The 21,491-nt window shown below is 32.7% G+C and overlaps 1 protein-coding gene and 1 long non-coding RNA gene across 51 annotated transcripts in view; one reads left to right on the top strand and one right to left on the bottom strand.

Moving 5' to 3' along the window:
- LOC106868360 (agrin) overlaps positions 1-21,491 on the bottom strand; it is a 762,720-nt gene that overhangs the window by 60,252 nt on the left and 680,977 nt on the right. For 19 of the 50 annotated variants that reach the window (XM_089354050.1, XM_089354042.1, XM_089354045.1 and 16 more), the window contains 7 exons: positions 19,825-19,971; positions 14,362-14,454; positions 9,857-10,018; positions 8,308-8,448; positions 7,040-7,261; positions 4,378-4,521; positions 676-798 (listed from right to left, as the gene is read on the bottom strand). In XM_089354050.1, the coding sequence (XP_089210176.1) occupies positions 676-798; positions 4,378-4,521; positions 7,040-7,261; positions 8,308-8,448; positions 9,857-10,018; positions 14,362-14,454; positions 19,825-19,971 (1,032 nt within the window). The remainder of the gene's footprint in view (positions 1-675; positions 799-4,377; positions 4,522-7,039; positions 7,262-8,307; positions 8,449-9,856; positions 10,019-14,361; positions 14,455-19,824; positions 19,972-21,491) is intronic. The other 31 variants (XM_089354047.1, XM_089354055.1, XM_089354059.1 and 28 more) reach the window with 3 other exon arrangements.
- Positions 1-21,491, top strand: part of LOC149135252 (uncharacterized) — a 45,099-nt gene that overhangs the window by 19,512 nt on the left and 4,096 nt on the right. The gene's annotated exons all lie outside the window — the stretch shown is intronic.

Raw genomic sequence — 21,491 nt, 5'->3', positions numbered from 1 at the left:
GATTACAGGCAAACTCTTCCTGTTATTCCGAAAGGCACTAGAACAGATGAGGTCCAAGCATGCCTAAAGTCCTCTACCCTGTGGCATCATGTTATGATCCTCAGTCTTAACACTAACATGAAAGCTCAGTTACATTAGTGGACTAAAGCCCTTCACATATTTTCCCTCAATCTTAATCTATACCTCTCATTATACTATGCTAATATCAAGCTATTAATAATTCTTGTTTACACTCACTCTCTTCAGCACAAAGATTTTATTTGGAATCACTGATTGGCACATGTTAACAGTTGAATCAAGGAAGGTGCACCTGTGTGGTCACTCAAACTGTTAGAAATAGCTAAATTTCATTTAGACTACACACTCTACCATCTTTTAAAATTTCTAGAACTTGGAAGTTCTAGAAATATAATATAGATGGCATAGTCAGGGCAGGAAGACTTGACAGAGCTGTAAATAGCAATTAGAGTATGTTAAGAGTTGAACCAAGAAAGGAGTCTCAGTACAGTTGCTCAACCTACTCAAAAAAGCAATCAAATCTCCCTCACTGGACATCTTACCATCAGACAATGTAGTTCTAAGTATAAAAAAAAAAGATAATTGGATGGTCATGGCTGGAATGCCTTTGATTTATAATAAACAGATGTCAGATTGGATATCAAATGAAAATGGTACCAAGACAATTCTTTTTGTCCATAGTTTGAATGAAGCCGGTTTTGCAGACACAGATGCCTAGTACGCATCGACTATTTGGTACATCACAATCACTTTCACTGGGACACAAGTCATCGATTCTGCCTGCAAAGATAAATTTGCCATTTTAAAATTACATAAAGAACAAAACTGATTTTTAATTATATTGTTTCAAATAATAATGAATAAGAAGTTATAATAATATTAATTTGAAATTTTGGCACAAGGTCAGCAATTTTGGGGGAAGGAATAAGTTAATTACATTGACCCCAGTGATCAATTGTAACATCTTATTGACCCTGAAAGGATGAAAGGCAAAGTTGACCATGTTAGAATTTGAACTCAGAATGTAAAGATAGACAAAATGCTGCTAAGCATTTTGCCTGGCATGCTAATGATTCCGCCAGCTCACTACCTAATAAAAAGTACTATATTAACATTTCCCATCCTTGGTGTGTGACTTAAGTTTAATGCTGTCATAATATCAAAGCCATTCAAATACAAATACTATATTTTCATGTATACAAATCAAATTATACAGATGAAAATTTACAGCCAAAAAGAAGTAGGCCAACTTATAAGCTATGATGACTTTGGAGGACTAAAAATTTCCATGTGAAATACAGCGGAAAGGTAGTGACAATGTTTGAATGTTTACACTACATGTTTACACTATATACTATATTGATTTGGGTGCCAGAAAATGCACTATACAAGCATCTAGAAAATCATTACACTTTACACCTTAGTAAAGTATGAATCTCAATTTGAAATGAGTAGAAGTCATACTATTTATTAAGTGAGTGTGTCTTAAAATTCCATTGCTTTCATGATTTTTTAAAAATTTCATTTATATATTTTTGCAGAGTACCAGCATGAGTGTGTGGTTAAGAAATCAGTTTCATGACCGTGTGGTTTTGAGTTTGATTCCACTGCATGGCACTTTGGGAAAGCAAATTCAACCATAGTGTCAGCTTAAGCTTGTAGCAAGGGCCGTAAAGGCTAAAAGGAACAGGGCAGAGTGACGTTCCTTCATTCTGTTGTTGGTAGGTGGCGCTGCAATGGCACTTCTGCTAGGGAGGTATAAAAACGCTAGAGGGACAACAAACTTTCTCTTTTTTTTTTGTCGGTCTCGCTCCTGGGCAGTTTGACTTGTCAACTGATACAGCCAGCTAGGACTGCTAGCTTGCTTTGCCTTTGGTCATTATTGCTACTGCATTATGTAACAGACACATTTCTTACTCTCTACTCTTTCAGTGTCAATCTACAACTTTTATTTATTCACATCCACTTTTGTATGAACACTGTTATAAAAACTTGTTTAACTTTGATTTGATATTGTTTATCACACCAGTACATGCACCTTAACACAAACAAGAACACCAGATTCATGTTTACTCTTCACTAAAAGCTTTTGAGTCAAATTTAGTTGACAGAAACTATGTGAACACCTAGTGTGTGTGTTTGTGCATGTTTATATTTGTGTGGGGTAGATAGATGGTAGAGAGATTACTGAGTGTATTTACATCTTTGAGAGTGAGAACCATTACGTTTGAGCAGAAATCCCTTGCAGGATTTATCTCCCTTCATGCCAGTATTTACTTTGCCTTTCGTATCTGATGTGAATGTCAAAATAACTGCCTTACAAAGTACTGGATTAAAAAACAAATAGGCAACTAAAACTCTTGAAGGCAATGCCCCAACATAACCCTAGTCTAATGATGAAAAAGAATAACAGAATAAAAATAAGATGAGATATAGGTGCTCAATTATATTCTGAGTTCAAGAGTTCAACTCCCCTAGAATTAATTTTGTCTTTGTTGATTAAATCAGGGCAGTCTTCATGAACAACGGAGGAGCATCTATGTGGCTGTTTCATCGGCTAGAAATAACAGCCATAATCTACTGCAAATTACACCCTTCTGTCTTGAAATTAAAGAGACATGCAATGCTTGAATGCTGCTAATCATAGATTTTTGTCTATTTAGGGTTGAACTAGGGCTAAACAACAGCAAATATAACTCTATACTTAACTGAGAAATCATTACGAAAGACCAACGTAAGGGGGGTGAGCTGGCAGAATTGTTAGCATGCTGGACAAAATGCTTAGTGGCATTTTTTTCTGGCTTTTTATGCTCTGTGTTCAAATTCCATCGAGGTCACCTTTGCTTTTTATCCTTTTGTGAGTCAATAAAATAAGTATCAGTCAAGTACTCGGGTTGATGTAATTGATTTAGCTGTCCCTTGTGTCAAAATTAGAAAGAATTATTACAGATTTAATGTTTCAGGTTTTTTTAGTCTTTATTGTCTATAATAACGTAATTCCATTGTCTATAATAATGTAATTCCATCCACTTCTTGACTGGTATTTTGTTTTATCAACTATAGATGGATCTATCCATCAATCCATCCTCTCCTTTACATACTATTCCTGGGAGAGTCACAGGCAGAATCCTCAGGCATAGCAATTGTTATTACACTTTCCAACTAGATTCCTAAGCATGACCAACTGAGATTATAAAGATAAAGGTAACATTTCTTTCTTGAGTCATACTGACTCATAAGGGTCAGTTTCATGGTTTCCATGGTGTATATATTCCCCACCTGGATGGACACCAGTCCATCTCAGGGTTACTCATTTTTGCCAGCTGAGTGGACTGGAGCAACATGAAAAATGAAGTGCTTTGCTCAAAAACATAATGTGTTGCCTGGTCCAGGGATTGAAACCACAGGCTTACAGTCATGAGTCCAACACTCTAACCACTTGCCTCCACTCAACTGAGATTATGAATATTATCCAACTATCTTGCTCAAGGCCTACCCCTACAGATCTTGTCAGTTGGCTCAGTTTGAAGAATCTGTCTTGTGATTATTTCCTGTGACATTCTAATCACATGTCTGAAATACCAGAACTGTGACCTCTCAATGTGGAGAAGTAGTAGTTTGACCTAGAAAGACACCCTGATCCCCAAGCTATGCAATCTGTTGAGTAATGTTAACCCACTGATCCTTTGGAGGAACTCAATTTTGGCTGCTTGAATTCACGGTTATACTGTTTCGGCCATTACCCAACATTCACAATGATAGGTGAGGATAGGCATGAAACCCAAATTGAAGATGGATGGATGAAAGTCAAAGCTGATGTTAGCAAAATTTGAACTCAGAATGTAAAGAACCACAAATATCACAGGCAGTTTGTCTAATGCCCAAACAAGACTGCCAATTTATTCCATCAGTAAAATTGTATTCTCAATTGAAACTGGTTTGTTGTTATTTCAATTATCTTGTAGAACCCCACCCCACAAAAAAATAATTAATGACAAAATATAAAATAAAAAATGGTATATTATAATTCTTAGTTCCCTTCTGTTATAATTGTCAAGCTTCTTGTTATTAATAACACATTATTAAGGTAGTGAGCTGGCAGAATTGTTACCGCATCAGACAAATTGCTTAATTACTTCTTCAAGCTCATTACATTCTGAGTTCAAATTCCATTAAGGTTGACTTTGCCTTCATCATTTTGGGATAAGTAAAAAAAGGCATCAGTTGAGTACTGAAGTCAATATAATTCATTAACCCTTTCCTTCCCTGAAACTGGACCAAAATTAGAAATAATTAATAAAGCATTATTTGAGGAGGAATAAATAAATCCATGGGAGGTGACAGGAAAAAATTACTTACCAACGACTTCTGGTGGCCTTTCTGTAGCCTTAGTTAAAATGATTTTTGTTACTTCGTTACTAACATGGTTGATGTGCCTGGTTGTCTTTCTTGATCTTGTTGTGGGAGTAGGAGAGGTTACCATTCTTGATTCTGTTGAGACTACTAAGTAGAAAGAGTATTCTGCATAAGACCACGTTTTCCCTCTTCCTCCTTACCCAAGTTGTCATTTTCCTCCTCCCATTACTGCTAATAAGTCTTTTAGGGAAAGTTACTCCATTATAGATGAGCATAATATTGAAGATAAAATTTCTCAATATCATGAAGCTAGGGCCAATGCAAGGAAATGCAGATCCCAATTAGAGAATTGTCATTGGAACCCTCTACACTACAACAGCCAAAGATTGATGTTTGACACTTCATGCAGTATGCTGATCCCAGTCAAAAAACATTGAGGGCTTGAGGTTTCATCATTAGTCACAATAATATACTAAAAATTCATGATAGTGTCCTCTACTCAAGTGTGTGTACAGGGCCCAGTTTGAACAAATCTGTCTAATTGGCTTAAAACCAGCCCTGCATAAAACCATAGGTTAATGAGAAATAGGGAAGTGATGTGAAGTGTAGTGTGGGATGAGAAAGGGGTGCTCAATGACAGAACTGCATTGTTTAACATTGTTTGACAATGCATTTGCAACAAGAAACCATTGCAGTACTCTACAATACAGAAACTGCAACAAAATAGATGGTAAAACAATAGTTGATGGTACAATAATTCTACATAGAATTTCTCAAAAAAAATAGTGTATTTATGGAGGTCTTCCTAATACCAAAATATAAGCCAAAGTATATACACAAATACATCATAAAAAAAATTAACTCTGAAAACTACTGGTCCTAATTGTTGAATATTTTTAAAATCTAGTACTGAAAAGAAAAAAGAAACACATGGAAAGTACCAATATTCCTGTTCTTCTTTGTGATTCAAATCAAAGTATGTGAAAACATACTATTTCCTAATCATTGTAATTTGAAGTTGAGGCTGAGATAGCTTGAAATATTCATAGATATTGATTTAGAAACACTAATGTTTCAAACTGAACATAAAAGACTAGTAAAGAAAAATTCTTAATAAAACAGATGAAATGCTAATATAGTTGTGTCTTTTGCACAAGTTTGAAAGAGCAATGCAGTTCCAATCTACACACATGCACATGTACACACACACACACACACACACACACACTTATACATACACTCAAATGTAGATAAATAAATACATATAAAAAGTGCATCTAAAAAATATATGAATATATTTGCTTTTAGTGATACAAAATAGAAACAAACTTAATAGTATTACAATAAGTTGTGGTTAAATTAGAAGTTTAGATAAAAAAAATTAAGGTTCCACTTTCTTCCCCTTATTTTTCATAATCTTTCTCTCCTTTTCACTATTCCCAATGTATCTATTTGGCACCAATAGAAAACATCACTCTCAGTTGTAATATTCTGCTTGAAGCATTAGACTTTTCTTCTTCTTCTTCAGAGTAGGTCAATTTATGCCATTTTCAAACTGTTTATGCCTGCAACAGAGTCTACCAGAGGAAGGACTAACTGTGAAGATGAGTATAAAGATTGTTAAGGAAAAATTAAAAACATGAATGCTGAGAAAGCTACGGGTTGCCAAAGAAATAGTTGTAATTCTGAAAGCACCAGGTTGTGTTATCGCACACTTGTCTAATCCATGCAATTTAAAAAAAAAAAAGATGTATGAATAGGTGCAAGCATGGGTGTGTGGTAAGAAGCTTGTTTCCCAACTTCCAACTACATGGTTCCAGGTTCAGTCCCACTGCATGACACCATGGGCGAGTGTCTTCTACTATAGTCTCGGGCTGACCAAAGCCTTGAGAGTGGATTTAGTACACGGAAACTGAAAGAAGCCAGTTGTATGTGTGTGTGTGTGTGTGTGTGTGTGTGTGTGTGTGTGTCTGTGTATCTTCATGTCTGTGTTTGTCCCCATCACCGCTTGACAGCTGGTGTTTGTGTGTTTATGTCCAGTAACTTAGCAATTTGGCAAAAGAGAATGATAGAATAATTACAAGGCTTTAAAAAATAAGTCCTGGGGTCGATTTGCTTCACTAAAACCCTTCAAGACATTGCTCCAGCAGGGTTGCAGCCAAATGACATAAGCAAGTAAAAGAATAAAATTATAAAAGAATACCAGTATGAGAAAATGATGAGGAAGATGATGATGTCTTTATTCAAGGCTTGTACCATTATGTCACCCAATTCAGAATACTCTGAATATGAGCAAATATTTTTACCAATACTCTAGTATGGACTTCTGTTATACAACTCATCTGTGAACATAGTTGGTATACGTGATTAATAACTGAAGCAGTTACATTTATACATTCCTATAGGAAGGTTGACACATGAACATCAAAGATATCAATAGTGTTGTTATTGATGATAATTGTGGTAAACTTGATAACGTTGAGAATGGTAATATACAAATTATATGACTAAATTAGATAAACAATGATAAAATTATATCTAAATTCTCTTCGCTTTAATTTTCAGGAACTAATTTCATTTCCCAATGATTAGCTTTGTCGTGGTTATTTCCCCTCAAACTTAATGATTTTGCAAAGAATGATTTAGAATTAAAATCTGTACTTACAACTACAAATTCCTTTGTGTTCAATACTGATAGGCTGTTGTAGACGACAAGAGAATTGTTTGAGTTGACATTCAGAACCATAAGTTTGGTTATCAGAACCACAAACAAGGTCTGGGTAACCAGAACAGTTGATGTTACATACACATTGGTGTTGGTTATCGATACGTTTGCATACTGCACCGTATTTACAGTGCAGATATTGGCAAGACTTTGGTGGTATTTCTGTAACATGATATATAATATTTAAATGCACAAAACAGACACAGAATACTCTACCTAAAAGATGTTAATGAAATAATTCATCATTATAGTCTAAGTTTAGTGAGTTTAATAAAGGTAATATAGCTAGATTAGTGATTTCTCTTTGTGGTCAGTAAAAAAAGATTATGATTACTTTTCAGCTAACCCAGTTCACATAAGTTATGATAGGTGATCTCTGAAAACTGTCCTCAAAAATGTAATTCTCTCACAAAATAGCAATATTGCAGTAATCTGATATTAAACAATAATTATGTTATTTTTCTTCAGTGTAATTGACATTGTAAGAACTGAAACAACTAAATTAATTACTTTATATTACAAGGAAAAACACCTTGATTTGTTTTCATGATTTAAACTTAAAAGCAAGTGCAAATTTGAATTTGCTGATTTAAACCAGTAAAGCCTTATGAGATATGTTATCTCATATTTGAATAACAAATAAGAGTGGATAATAATACAATTATGAGTAGAAAAGAGTTGGTTGAACCTTGCTGCATTTTTGATAACCATGCATATTCTATATTACCAGGTTGGTTAAAATAATATTTGACACAAATAACAGTAAGAACAAATTTGCAAGTACTAATTTCCGTAATAACCATTTTAGTAAAATGTCTGTCAAAATATTATTATCTAAAATCAAATGTAAAAGAAATCTCTTAACAACTGAAGAAAAGCTGGAAAAAAGATATACATAGGAGAAAATCACAATTCCTTCCCCATACAATTTCAAAATGCGAAAGGTTTCTAAAAAGAAAGACATAGCTCTATACATGATTCCCAATGAACTTCATGATAAATAAGCAAAAAAAAAATATATATATATATATATATAAAAAACAATATGAGCATTCTATGCATCTGCTCCCTTATTCCTTAATTTTAAATTCAAACTTCTAATCCTGCCAAATACTATGATGAAATGATTATCTCCCTTATATTAACTGTCTGTTAGGGGACAGCATGAGTAAGAAAATTATTTTCTCATTAAAGTTTATTTCATTTACCAGTGCATCCTTGTGGACCAAGTTGCATCCTGTTTGGACAGACGTTGCATTTCATGCCAGTGATTCCATTTTTGCACATACAACGTCCACTGTTCTGTTCACAGTCGTCTCTAACTGAGCCATATCTATTACAGTTGCATGCTGAAAGAAAATAATATAAAAGTTGTGCAAAATATTTTAAATATTGATATGTAAATATAGAATATTAATATTATTACACAGTTTTAATTTACCAAAGAAACTGATCATTCTATAAAAAGATAAATAATAAAAATATTAGTAATTTAATTGAATTTAATTCAAATAAATTTTAAGAATTGAAGCACAATGCATAATTTATGGTTGGCTTATATATATGTGAGGTATCACTGATCATGTAAATTTCTTGGAATTGATAATGCTTCCATTCTGAGATCACAGAATATAAAGTAAAAACATTATTGACATCCAAGCTGAAGTTTCACTGCATCAATATATATGATCCTCATCATTTAATGTCGATAGTCCATACTGGCATGTGTAATGCAGTTTGACAGTAACTAACAGGGCAGAGGACTATACTGAACTCTGATGTCTGTTTTGGCATGGCTTTTATGACTGGATGCTCCTCCTAATCCCAACCACTATTCAGAGTGTACTGGGTGCTTTATATTGGCACTGACAAATGAAATAAGGTTTCTGTTGCCTCAATATTTGTTTTCCAAGATTAACTGGAATAGATTCAGAGCATTAGTAAAATCGCATCATTAATACTGGTCACTGAGAGTTTATTATTTCTTGCTTTATTCAGCAACATTGTTTATGTTTGCTATTGATTCTTACTGAGAGCTTTTTTTCTTTCAGTTTAGTCATGGGAAAAGATCTGTGCTCAAAACATCAAAACATTGGTAAGAGTGATGTGGTTAAGGATTCTCTTGAATAATTGTGAATTAACAACTGCAGGAAAGAGATGTCAGAGGTAGCAGCAGATACATTATGTATGACACAAGGAGAGATGTGTGAGTTGGGAAAGTCTGGGGTTAGATGGCATGAGACCAGGCATTTCAAGAGTAGAAGCTACTTTCATTGCAGTAGAAAAACAGAGTGAGGAGACTACACATCTGTAGGCCAGAAGCTGGAGTGTGTTGGTGAACAACTTTACACCATCAACAATGTTCAGTTGCTTCTGAAATCTGAGCAGCATTCTGTATTAGCTTTCTCTTATCAAAGGTGCTGTACATGCTGTATTGTTCAGAAACTTAGGAAGATGTGTTTCCCTTTATTTCTATTGTTTGTTTATAATTGAGTTCAATTCCTGATTTAGCAGTAGTTTTGGATATCATTATTGCTCTCAGATAATGTGGACCATTGGGAAGTTGTTCCCTAAGTAAATGCATTTTGATTACTAATCAGTTTAAGCCTAACTTAAAATAGTAAATTATATTGTGACCTGAATAATTATAGTGTTTTTCTTAATTCTATATTTGCCAAAGTTAACAGAAATTGTCATTAATTTATAACAAATAATCTGATTTATAAAATAAACAATAAGGAAGAAATAGTAACTTACGTATACAACCTGCACTGCCTTTAACTATAGAGAGAAGTCCCCAGTTTCCAGGTTTACACCGGTCACATCTGAGACCCCCAACGCCTGGTTTACAAACGCACTGTCGTGTATGGGGATCACAGCTTGTGCCGTATGACCCTAGAGGGTTACATTGACATGAGCCTAAGACAAAAAGAAAAACAATGATGATTAGTTATGAAGAAAAGATATTGCAATTTACCTGAAAGCTCTATTAGTTGAATGCTAATAATTTGCCTCATTAGCAAGAGATCCTTTATTAATTCTTTGAGAATCAATTATGACACAGTTAGTCTAAAGTGTTCTTTGGGTCAGGGAGGTAGGGGTGGGTGGCCTTAAAATTGAGGCTAAAATCTAAGTAGACAATTTAACCATAAATTCAAGGGAGTGTCATGAGGTAAAATGTATTTGGGTTCATATGATTTTTAGAACTTCATTTTCTAGAGCAAGGGTCAGCAAACTTATGATATCATTGACCCCTTCATAGAATCACTAATAACTTATTGACCCCCATCTTATAAATTTCCAAAATAAAATTAGAAATTAATGAAATTTCTTGATTTAAAAACAATAATTCTGTTATTCTTTTGTGCCTTTACCATTTTTTATGTAAGAAACATTTATAGAAATCTTATGAAAATACTGAATAAGACTGATAAAGAACATCAAAAATTCAGTCATACTATATTAATAGTCAGAAAGTTTTTAGCAAAATATGTGTTGGGTGAACACTAGATATTGCATCAATATTTGGTGTGAAATACTTGAGCCTTAAATGACTGCACTTTTCCAGATTCATTCTGTTTCTCCCTTTCATTGAAAGTGAATATGCATGGCAAAAACCCACTTCAATTACGAATGAGCTTGAAAATGTAAATTTAAAGGGATCAGCTACTGCACTTAGCTTAGGATATCTATTTTCAGTATTCTTGTTGCACTAATAATCATTTAGACTTTTGTCTTTAAATAAGGATTTAGATTCAAAATCCATACACATATCAATGAGCTCATCTTGTAACTGATTTAATGCCTGCATTTTTATTTCCAAATCAAACAATTTTTCTTGGTGATTTATGTATATTTCTAGGTTACTATTTGAAATTTTCCTTTTGTAAGCATTTCTGTACTTTTTAAACTTTGAATATAAAATCTGCCAAGTAGGAAAAAACGATCTCTACACATTTTAAATTCATCATATAGAGAATAACTACATCCATAAGAAACTCAATAATGGTGTAATGCAAGCTGAGAGGTCCCTGCAAGAAATCACCTCTTAACAATCATCTTTCTTTGATGTGAAAAAGAAAAAGCTGGTTGAAGGTCTCAACATTTTTTCACCTAACATTGCAAATAATTGTGATTCCAGAGGATGCGCTTTTATTTTATTCCCTGACCTGATACACATATTTAGAGCAGTTTGTATTTCTCCTCTTACATTCTTAGCTATGCGATGATTTCTGAAATACACAGTGGATAGTATGCACATCAGAAACCTCTTTTTTGAGGAAGAATGCAAATCGTTTGTCATGACTAACCATTACTGCTGCACTATCTGTAACCAGTGTACTGATATTCTCAAGAGGAACATAACTTATTCAAATAATCCTCTAGGCATCACAAAACTGTCTTTCCTGTTGCACCAGCTTTAAGATAATAAGCAATCAAAAATTCATCAACAATGTACTTTAAGATTTGGCTGTTATACTGCATATAGGCCACAAGAATATTTGAATTACTGAATGTTGACTCATCAAGTCTGCTAGAAAACTTGCATTGTCCAAACTTTGGGGTCAGAGCTTCATCAATGTGTTGACTCACTGTTCTTGGACATTTTGAAATAAGCAGATAGCCTTTCTTAATAAGAATTTCAAATATGTCTCTAATAGCTGGTATAATAGTATCCTTGTTAATGGCTTGCAATTTTCCTTTCTTTGCTATATTAAGAAAGATGGTACATGATGCCTTCAAATCTCTTTCATAACCTTCACAGATGAGTGTTTTAAAATATGTTAAATTTGACCATTTCATAATCTTTTCCTTCAGTGCCTGAAAAAATCAGATATTTATTTTTAAAAAAATCTGATTGAACTCTTTCAAGATGCTCTTTCATTCTGTAGGCATCATGGTATCATAATTGTAGGTCTTTTTTTTTTTACATAACAGTATTATTTTATTGGTAAATGATAGTATAAATCCAAATTTTAAATACTCTTATAAATACTGTTGGTACATATTATTATCTGAAGTTGCAATTATGGGAGCTAAATGTTAAAAAAATTCATTTCAAAATTGTCAGACAAATGAAACTGCTCTACTGTAAATGGGCAAGAAATGTACATTCGTATTGAGCATCTCTATTACATCTTCATGAAAGTGTGCACTCACTCTCTAATCAATATGTTGATGTTTCATGTTTACTAGAGGTATTCCAACAATGTAACATCTGCTAAAGCAATTTGAATTTCCATCTTTTGTGGACCTTTCTAAATCAAATGTTATACATGTTAAAAAAACAGTTTGCTACTAATTCAGTCCCCTTAATGCTCAAAATCATTTCACCTGTTTACTGACCTTCAGATAGTTACATAAACCCCAACTAGGGTTCAATATTGACCACACCCTTGATCTGGAACAACCTATTTGCAGATAAGTGGGCTGCATTACTGAGGGATAAAGAACTTTGCTAATGAGGCAGCATAATACTGATCAAATATGACTCGTGGGTATTTTTGTCTAGGAGGCCAACAATAACTGATTTACTTTCAGCTCTCACTAGTGTTAAAAGTATCCAATAAATAGAAAGGGATGAGTAATGGAAAAGTATGATATTATTATTGAAGAGCCTAGTGAACAGTGCATTATTTGTTGAATAGTGCTCTTGTAAATTTGAAGAAAGCAGCTCCATTGTCAAGTAGGATTTAGCATAAGAGCCTCAACATAGTTGCTGAACTCCATGAAACAGAAGTTCATTTTTCCTCTGATGAAAGCATACAGATAGTAGTAGCAGTGATAGTAGTGTAAGAGTTGATAAAAACTGTTTTAATTTCATGACATAAATATATCTGTTGCAAAGAATTTATTGACAAGTGTATGAGAAAATAAATTTATGATAAAAATATTTCTGTCACCCATGAAGAAATTTCATTGCTTTAAAACTGGTGCCATAGGAATGCAATCTTCAATTACATCGTACTCTCATCATTTTACCTTGAAGTTGGTAAAGTTTCTCTTGAAAAGAAATGAGGAAACCCAGCTCCCAGCTGCAAGTTAGACAGTAAGAGAGTTTGCAGATTATGTGAGGTATAATGCACCCTTTCATGTTTGGATAGTTATTATGAATGAGTTATGACATAGTAAGATTACAGCCCAGTTAATGGTAATAGTTGATGTCCTTTAAGTATTGTGGAGCTTTGTGAAATATACTTGTCTTTGTTTTTGTTGCTCATTTATAAAGGCTACTCAGTACAGAGCAATTCTAAAATGACCAAGTTAGAGAATGAACAGAGGAAACCATCCTCAGATTGGAGACTCGTCTCAAATGCTTGCAACAGAGTGGACTTCACTAAAGGGTCAGATTATGATATCAAACAAGCCTGTAATAATATTACTAGCCAAGGACTGGGAATACTAAAGAGTTGTGCAGTAAAATGATGTGAGGTGAACTGCCTTGAATAGCAACTGGAATAATTTTAAAAGGCATGGACTATAATATGATGCTAATGTAAAGGCTAAATTTGAAGTTAATAAAAAGATTATCAGTGATTGTAGAGTCACTTGGTTGGTTAAGGATTTGGGTTAATGATAAAACTTACTGAATTTTATATTTCAAGATAGTAAATTGACCAAACACTGTGCAGGAAGACAGAGTCAAATTAATTGAGTGAAGTAGAGTTTTTGTCATAAACTTTAAAGAGAAGTGAGGTGAGATAAATGTCCTTGTAAGAGGACTTTGGTGATAGAAAGAAGTTGCAGATAAATTTGTGAAATGAGGGGAAGAGATTCGTAGCTAAAATAACTGAATGACAGCTGAAAGTAATAGAATAAAATTAAATGATTTTCACCAGAATTCTACAGAATTATAAGGAAAGTTTTATAAATGAATCTGATCAAAACATTGTATTTATGTTTTAAAAGGGAATTACAAACAGGTTAGTAAATACCTAACTGCAATTAAGCAATTATTCTGAGTATATAAATATATTTATTAGAGAATGTGTTTCAATATACCAATGGGTTAAAGAGAATGAGCAAGTGTATAATTATATAAAAAGTGTGCTCATGAGAGAGAGAGAGAGAGAGAGAGAGAGAGAGATAGAGAGAGAGAGAGAGAGAGAGAGACAGACAGACAGAGAGAGAGAGAGACAAAGAGAGAGAGAGAGACAGAGAGACAGAGAGAGAGAGATGTGAAGCTATGAGTAAACAAAAGCATAAATAGAGAAACAAAAGAAATATAGCAACATAGCAGTGATTCATGGAGAATGACTTACTTGGGCAGCCTGCAAAATTAGGTGCCTTTGCAAGAGTTACATTGTCTTCACAGCAACCAAAAGTATGATATTTACAGCCAGTAAACACAATTTCTGAGAGAGAGTGAAACAACATAATACACATAACATGCAACATGCATTGTACATTCAATATTACTTTGTTGAAACTCGTATTTCTATGAAAGATTTTGAAGTATTTTGTAAATCTTGCATTAGTTATGAAAACCTAAATAAAATTTACGATATATATCAGCCTCTTCATAAAATAATTGTTTCTAATTTAGGCAAAAGGCTGACAATTTTGTTGGGCGGAGATTAGTTGATACCACTGACTTCATTGCTGCTAGACTGGAAATTATTTTATTGACTCTGAAAAGATTGAAGGCAAAAGTGACCTTGGCAGGATTTGAACTCAAATATCACAAAGCATTTTATCTACTGCTCAAACAATTCCACCAATCCATCATCCCCTAATTCTGCTGTATTATAGTAATATAAACTTTATATTTTATGGATCTACCACTCTCTCTCTCTTTATGTATATATATATTCAGAAGCTGATGATTTACACCATTGCCACTGAAAGATTTATTGAAAATAATTATTTATATTCTGTTACTATTTCAGTTTTCATTCACTGAGGGCTTAGACCATATCAGGGCACTACCATCCAAAGACTGGAAGTTATAAATTAAATAACTTATCTCACAAATTGAGTTATATATAATTTTCCAGTCAGATCTGGTATATAACTGACTAAAAGTTTCTAGTAAATCATAATCGTCAATATTCTGATATGAAGCATGCTTTTGAAACTGTAAGCTGATAACATGATATCAATTTATCAGATGATACACAGCTCTAAATATCAAGTGACACATACTGAAATAGCAGAAGAAGCCATAAAATAGTATTTAAAAACTGATAAACTTCAGCTTTTTTGACAGATATACAACTTCAATTATTAAAATAGGTCACAAATAGAAAACATTTTTAACTATAATTTTTGGATAATAAAATGATAATTTTTCAGACTGTTAATTGATTTTATCTTTACAGATGATCATTTTCAATATTATGCACTAAGCCTTATGTGACAGTAGCTTAGTGGGTAAGAACATTATTGTCATAATTTAGAAATAATAGTTCCTAGTTCAAATCTTGTCCAATACTATGTACTATGTACACATCAATAAAGAGAGAGGTGATAATGATTGGAAGTCAAACTGATCATTGTGTATTAACAACTAATTTTAGAGATATGGACATAGATGCAGACAAGGCTGTATGGTTAAGAAATGCATTTCACAATCCAGTGGTTCTGACTTAGAACTCACTATGTGCTTCAGCAAATGTTTTCTAGGCTATGCTAAAGTTGACCAACAGTGTGAGTAAAATTTGATAAATGGAAACTGCGTAGAAGCCCATTACACACACATATGGATGAATGTGTGTGTGTGTATGCATGTGTCTGAGTGTAACTGCAAATATATATCATTATCATCATCATCATCATTTAGCATCTGCTTTCTATGCTGGCATGAGTAAGATGGTTTGACTGGAACTGGTAAGCTGGAGAGCTGCACCAATTTCCAGTTTGATTTGGCATGGTTTCTACAGCTGGATGCCCTTCCTAATGCCATATATATATATATATATATATATGTATATAATGTATGTATGTATGCGTGTGGACATGCGCATATGTATGTATATATAAAATTAGCATTAAGCATCAGGGCGTTCATATGCCATACCTGTTAGAAATAAGAGTTAAAACCCCAGATTAATGGGCATGGCATATGAACGCCCTGATGCTTAATGCTAATTTTAAAATTTTATAGCTATTTAACACTATTCAATACCTCTATATTATCATTGCAGATTTTATTGATGACTGATATATACCATAGCTAATATTAGCAATAATAATATCGTTATGAATATTTTATTCATTATGGATATATATATTTAGGTTGGGTGGAGGCACAATGGCCCAGTGGTTAGGGCAGTGGACTCGTGGTCATAGAATCGCGGTTTTGATTCCCAGACCGGGCGTTGTGAGTGTTTATTGAGCAAAAACACCTAAAGCTCCACGAGGCTCCGGCAGGGGGTGGTGGCGAACCCTGCTGTACTCTTTCCCCACAACTTTCGCTCACTCTTACTTCCTGTTTCTGTTGTGCCTGTAATTCAAAAGGGTCAGCCTTGTCACACTGTATCACGCTGAATATCCTCGAGAGCTACGTTTAGGGTGCATGTGTCTGTGGAGTGCTCAGCCACTTGCACATTAATTTCATGAGCGGGTTGTTCCGTTGATCAGATCAACTGGAACCCTCAATGTCATAAGCGATGGAATGCCAACAACAACAACATTTAGGTTGGACCAAAATATCTCAAGATATTTTTGCTGACAGTATCAATTTTATTACCCTCAGTATGTATATTTATATATATATATATATATTGAGTGTAATGAAATTGATATTGTCAGCAAAAATATTTTGAGGTATTTAGGTCCAACCAAGTTATCTTCCCTTAAACTAAAGTCAGCTTTGTCTTTGTTTTAAATGAAATCAATAAAATAAGTATGAGACAACTTACTGGGGTTAATATAATTCACTATAACCTTTAAAGGCAATGACCCAGCATGGCATAATCCTCAAAGGTTATAACAAGACTAACCGAATATCATTTTTGATTGTTTGTATTTAATCACCTTTGGGTATGAAAAATACCTTTTTTTTTTTAGGGTAGTTTTCATCATCAAAATTATCAATTTACATTAGATAAATCAAATAATCTTTCATATGATACAAGCAACAACAAAAGAGAAAATAAGGACTTAAATGCAAAATGAAGAACAAAAAATAACAATGGAATGTTAACTGCAAAAATGTAGAACAGAAAACTACATTGTGAAAGTAGATAAACAAAATATAAGCAAAGAAAGTGGATACATTTTATGAAATATTGAAAATGCTGGAGATTTTGAGGGAAATAAAATGAAAAAGCATGCTGGTCAAGCAACAGAGGGAGTAATATTCAAAGGAATGTTCAAAATAACCCCAACCCGTTATTATAAAAATGACCAAAATTGTTAAAAATATATATTTAAAAAATTTGATGTATATATATATATATATATATATATATATATATATATATATATATATATATATATATATATATATATATAAACTTTGCTTTCTATAAGGATATATATAAATGTATAAATCATTCTTTTTTGCCTGCCTACATGCAAAATTATAGAAATCTAAACATGCTCAACTATTTACTAAATAAATAAGAAGCCCTTTTAATTAAATTGAGTTGCAAAAATAGAATCTATCTAATAATCATTTTAGAAATGGAATGTTAATAAAGAAATTAAATATTTGAATTCAGTTACAGAGAATGTTCTCTCTAAAATGCTTTCAAGGTTTGAGATTTCACAATCTCACCAATAATATAATTCTAAAAATGGAAATAACAAAATACAGGAAAGGTAACTGGATATAAGAGACATCTCAAAGTGCAAATTTGCATGTAAAAATATGAAAGAAATCTTGTCAAACTGTGCTTCATATACTTTGAGAATAAATAAATCATGAAAGGATTTTGAAAATGCTTCAGAGAAAAAGATTTTGTTCAATAGAAAGGAAACTAATAATCAAAATCTTAAAGCCTGTAGAATAATAAATTGGCAAATGTAGATATGTATGTAAATAATTATGAGACTATAAGGAATGTTTACCATCTATACAGAATTTCTACCAACTGATATGAATAATGATTATAACAATTTCCTAATAAGTAGTCTATACAAATCACACATAATAATTGTAGTAAAATCAGGTGCTCATGACATACTTTGAATTTTAATTGAAAATTTTCATCTTGTCCTTATTACCATCATTATATCAATTACTATTGTGTAAATATGTTTATACACACACACAGGTGCATTTTTATATGTAGATGTATGATGGGAGTAGAAATTGCATCTAAGCACAGGAAAAAAACTTTTAGTCATTAATATAAAAATATTCAAATTATAAAATTCTGAAAGTTATCTCACTCACAAAAAAAGACATGCAAAATAATTACATACATACACAACCACAAATGCATACTCAAACACACACACTCACACAGTGTCTATATTATTATTTTACATAAAACTGCCACATTAGGAAATTTTCTCAGTCCACTGTCAACAAGAGATACAATGATTTTGTCATCTCTTCCTCTATTGATATCAGGGACTGTCAGGTTTCTTTTAGTTCCTAAACAGCACATGTTTTTCTCTCCTGTTGTCCATGCATCGATGATATCAAACTGGATATGACTGTAACCATTTCAACCAAGCAACAATTATTTTGCTTTGTTACTTGCTAATCATTTGTTTTTCTCTCACATGCCTCTTCCTTGTCCATAATGAAACATTCTGTACTTTCTCCTCTAGTTTGCATATCATTACTCTGCTATCATTCAGTGTAAGTCTGACACATTGTGGATCAAACAACATACAACATTCCACCTTCACTGGAAGTACTGTTCACTGACATTTTCCCACCTCACACAAATAATCAGCTCACAACTAAACAATTTGCAATATAAAAACTCAAATTTCAAAGTAGTTATGTGTTTAGATCTTTCTGGAATTCATTAATCATACACACTTTTAATTTGAAAATATGTATGAGCACTGCTACTTACTATCCTCTTAGAAACCCTGCATCTAACCTAGGAGACTATGCTTTCCAGATATCAAATCTTAGAATAATTCCTGAATGATTGCGTTACATGAAATCCTGAATAACATTCTTACAATATTGTTTACACCAATTATAATTTTGTAATGCTAAATAATCATTATTCATTTCATTCAAACAAATCTAGAATATAAGACTTCTATCAAGAATGAGGGTGAGTAACAGTTAAGCTTGTGTTCTTGCCATGATCTAGCAGTATAATGGATCCTTTTAGTGATGCAAAGTTATTAGAAATTGAAAATGAGTTCAGAGGAAGGTAATTTTTTTTTTATAAGCCCATTATATTCATAGTTAACAGAACAGTATTTTATCTTCTGATGATATTGGATTAAATTTGTATTACCACAATTGTGCAAACCTATATGATCCCACTGAGTAAAGGGTATTAAAAGAATATGATTTCAAGAGAATAAAGAACATCAACATGGAGAACAGGAATATATTAAAAGAGAGTGTGCAATGCATATAGTCATAGAGATTCACATGCTAACATGTGTGTGTGTGTGTGTGTGTGTGTGTGTGTGTGTGTGTGTATATGTATGTGTATATATATATATATATATATATATATATATATATATACATATATATATATAGATGAAAAAACACATACAAGTTTTATAGAGAGTGGGATGCTTTATATGTAAAATTATGGATATGGTTTTCCCATTTCATAACATGTATTTACCTTCACGGCAACACTTAGCAAATGTTGCCCGCTTATGGCAATAACTTCCTGCAGGACAAATGTTTTTATCATCATAACAATAGTATTCCTGGCCCGTCAGGGGGTTGACAAGCGGCATGTTCCCATCACAAGGTTCTTCTTCCAGATCTGATAAAAGAAATAAAATGTCAATGAAATTGTATATCAGTGGAGAGATCAGAGTAAATAAAAAATAAAGAAGCTGTTTCAGAAACTGAAAAATATCTAACAACTATAGGAGTTCAGAATGTATTGCAAGCATCTACAATGATCATTACATTATGTCTGGCTATAGTACCATCTCTCCTTTATGCAGAGATGATACCGTGACCAATGTGAGTTATCCAAGGCATATTTATCACTGGTTTAAAACTAATTATGCCTGGATTAACTGTTATAGTATACAGATTAATTTATTTAAACAGGAAGATCTAAACCTGACCTGCAAAGTTTTGGAGATAATAAGAGTTCTTGATATGAAAACGTATCATGGTAAATGAAAGGTCGGAACAAAATATATCAGTTTAGATAGATATTGTATTAATCTCAGACACTGATTTAAATGCAATTTTAAGAGGTACTCTCTTCAATTATGAAAGAGCATACCATCAAATTAATCACTGAATTCATATCCTGTGTTTATTGTTCTTATATTTGATCAATATTTTAGTATATACTAAAATTTATTCATTATAGTAGTCATTACTCATTTCAAAAGTTAATTAAATTCCATTATTAGTGTAATCTAGAAAAAATATAGTTTTTCTAAAGTTCTGATCAATTAACACCTAAAAAATTATGAAGACACACAAAAGAACTGTTTTAACTCAACTGTTATTTCTATTACAAATAGTTAAGAAACATACACATATTTACATAAAAAAAAACAACATCCCTACAGGTGAAAAGAATGCAAAATTAGAGCATCTTTTTCACCTTATATTTAAGACAATTTTTCTGATATTGATGAACAAACAAATGAAGACATTGTAAGGAAGAGAGGGCTCATTTGTGCTTATGAAAATAAGGCAACCACTTTAATAATGGTGCCATGATAAAATGTACTTAACACACTTTGTTAAGTGTTTGAGTATAGGAAGGGTATCCCAGACATAGAAACTATGCTAAAAAACAGAATGTATGAGTGAGCAAGACATGGTCCCTAATCTGCCAAGGAAGGCAGTTACTCTGAAACTTGGACTGTAACAAACTGTCCAATTTATACCAGCATGAGAAGGCAGATATGAAAGAATGATGATGATGATGATGAGTATATCTATAATGAATTCTTTAAAATAAGACCAACCATACTCTCAGCAGCATGGTTGGTCTTATTTTATCAATCCTAAAGGCAACAAATGATGAATTGGCATAGGTAACGATTATAATTCTAATTACTGCTTACTATTACTTGAACTGATGAACAAAATAATGAAACTGAATAATTAAAATAAAATTAACTGAATTCCTCATCTTATCTCAGAGTTATTACTAATGAAAATACAGGCTGCCTAATATCGTTAAAATCCTTGCAACTTATTTCAGGTGTTTTATGGTTGTATAGATTCCCAATATTAATTCTGTGATTTTGTAGCTGTAATAGTAATAATGATAATAATTTCAAATTTTGAACTCAGAATGTGAAGATG

Source organism: Octopus bimaculoides, chromosome 6 (assembly GCF_046866305.1).
Source record: "Octopus bimaculoides isolate indiv1 chromosome 6, ASM4686630v1, whole genome shotgun sequence".
Classification (NCBI taxonomy): domain Eukaryota; kingdom Metazoa; phylum Mollusca; class Cephalopoda; order Octopoda; family Octopodidae; genus Octopus; species Octopus bimaculoides.
The sequence above is the reverse complement of the archived record's forward strand: the minus strand, read 5'-3'. Positions and strand labels throughout refer to the sequence as shown.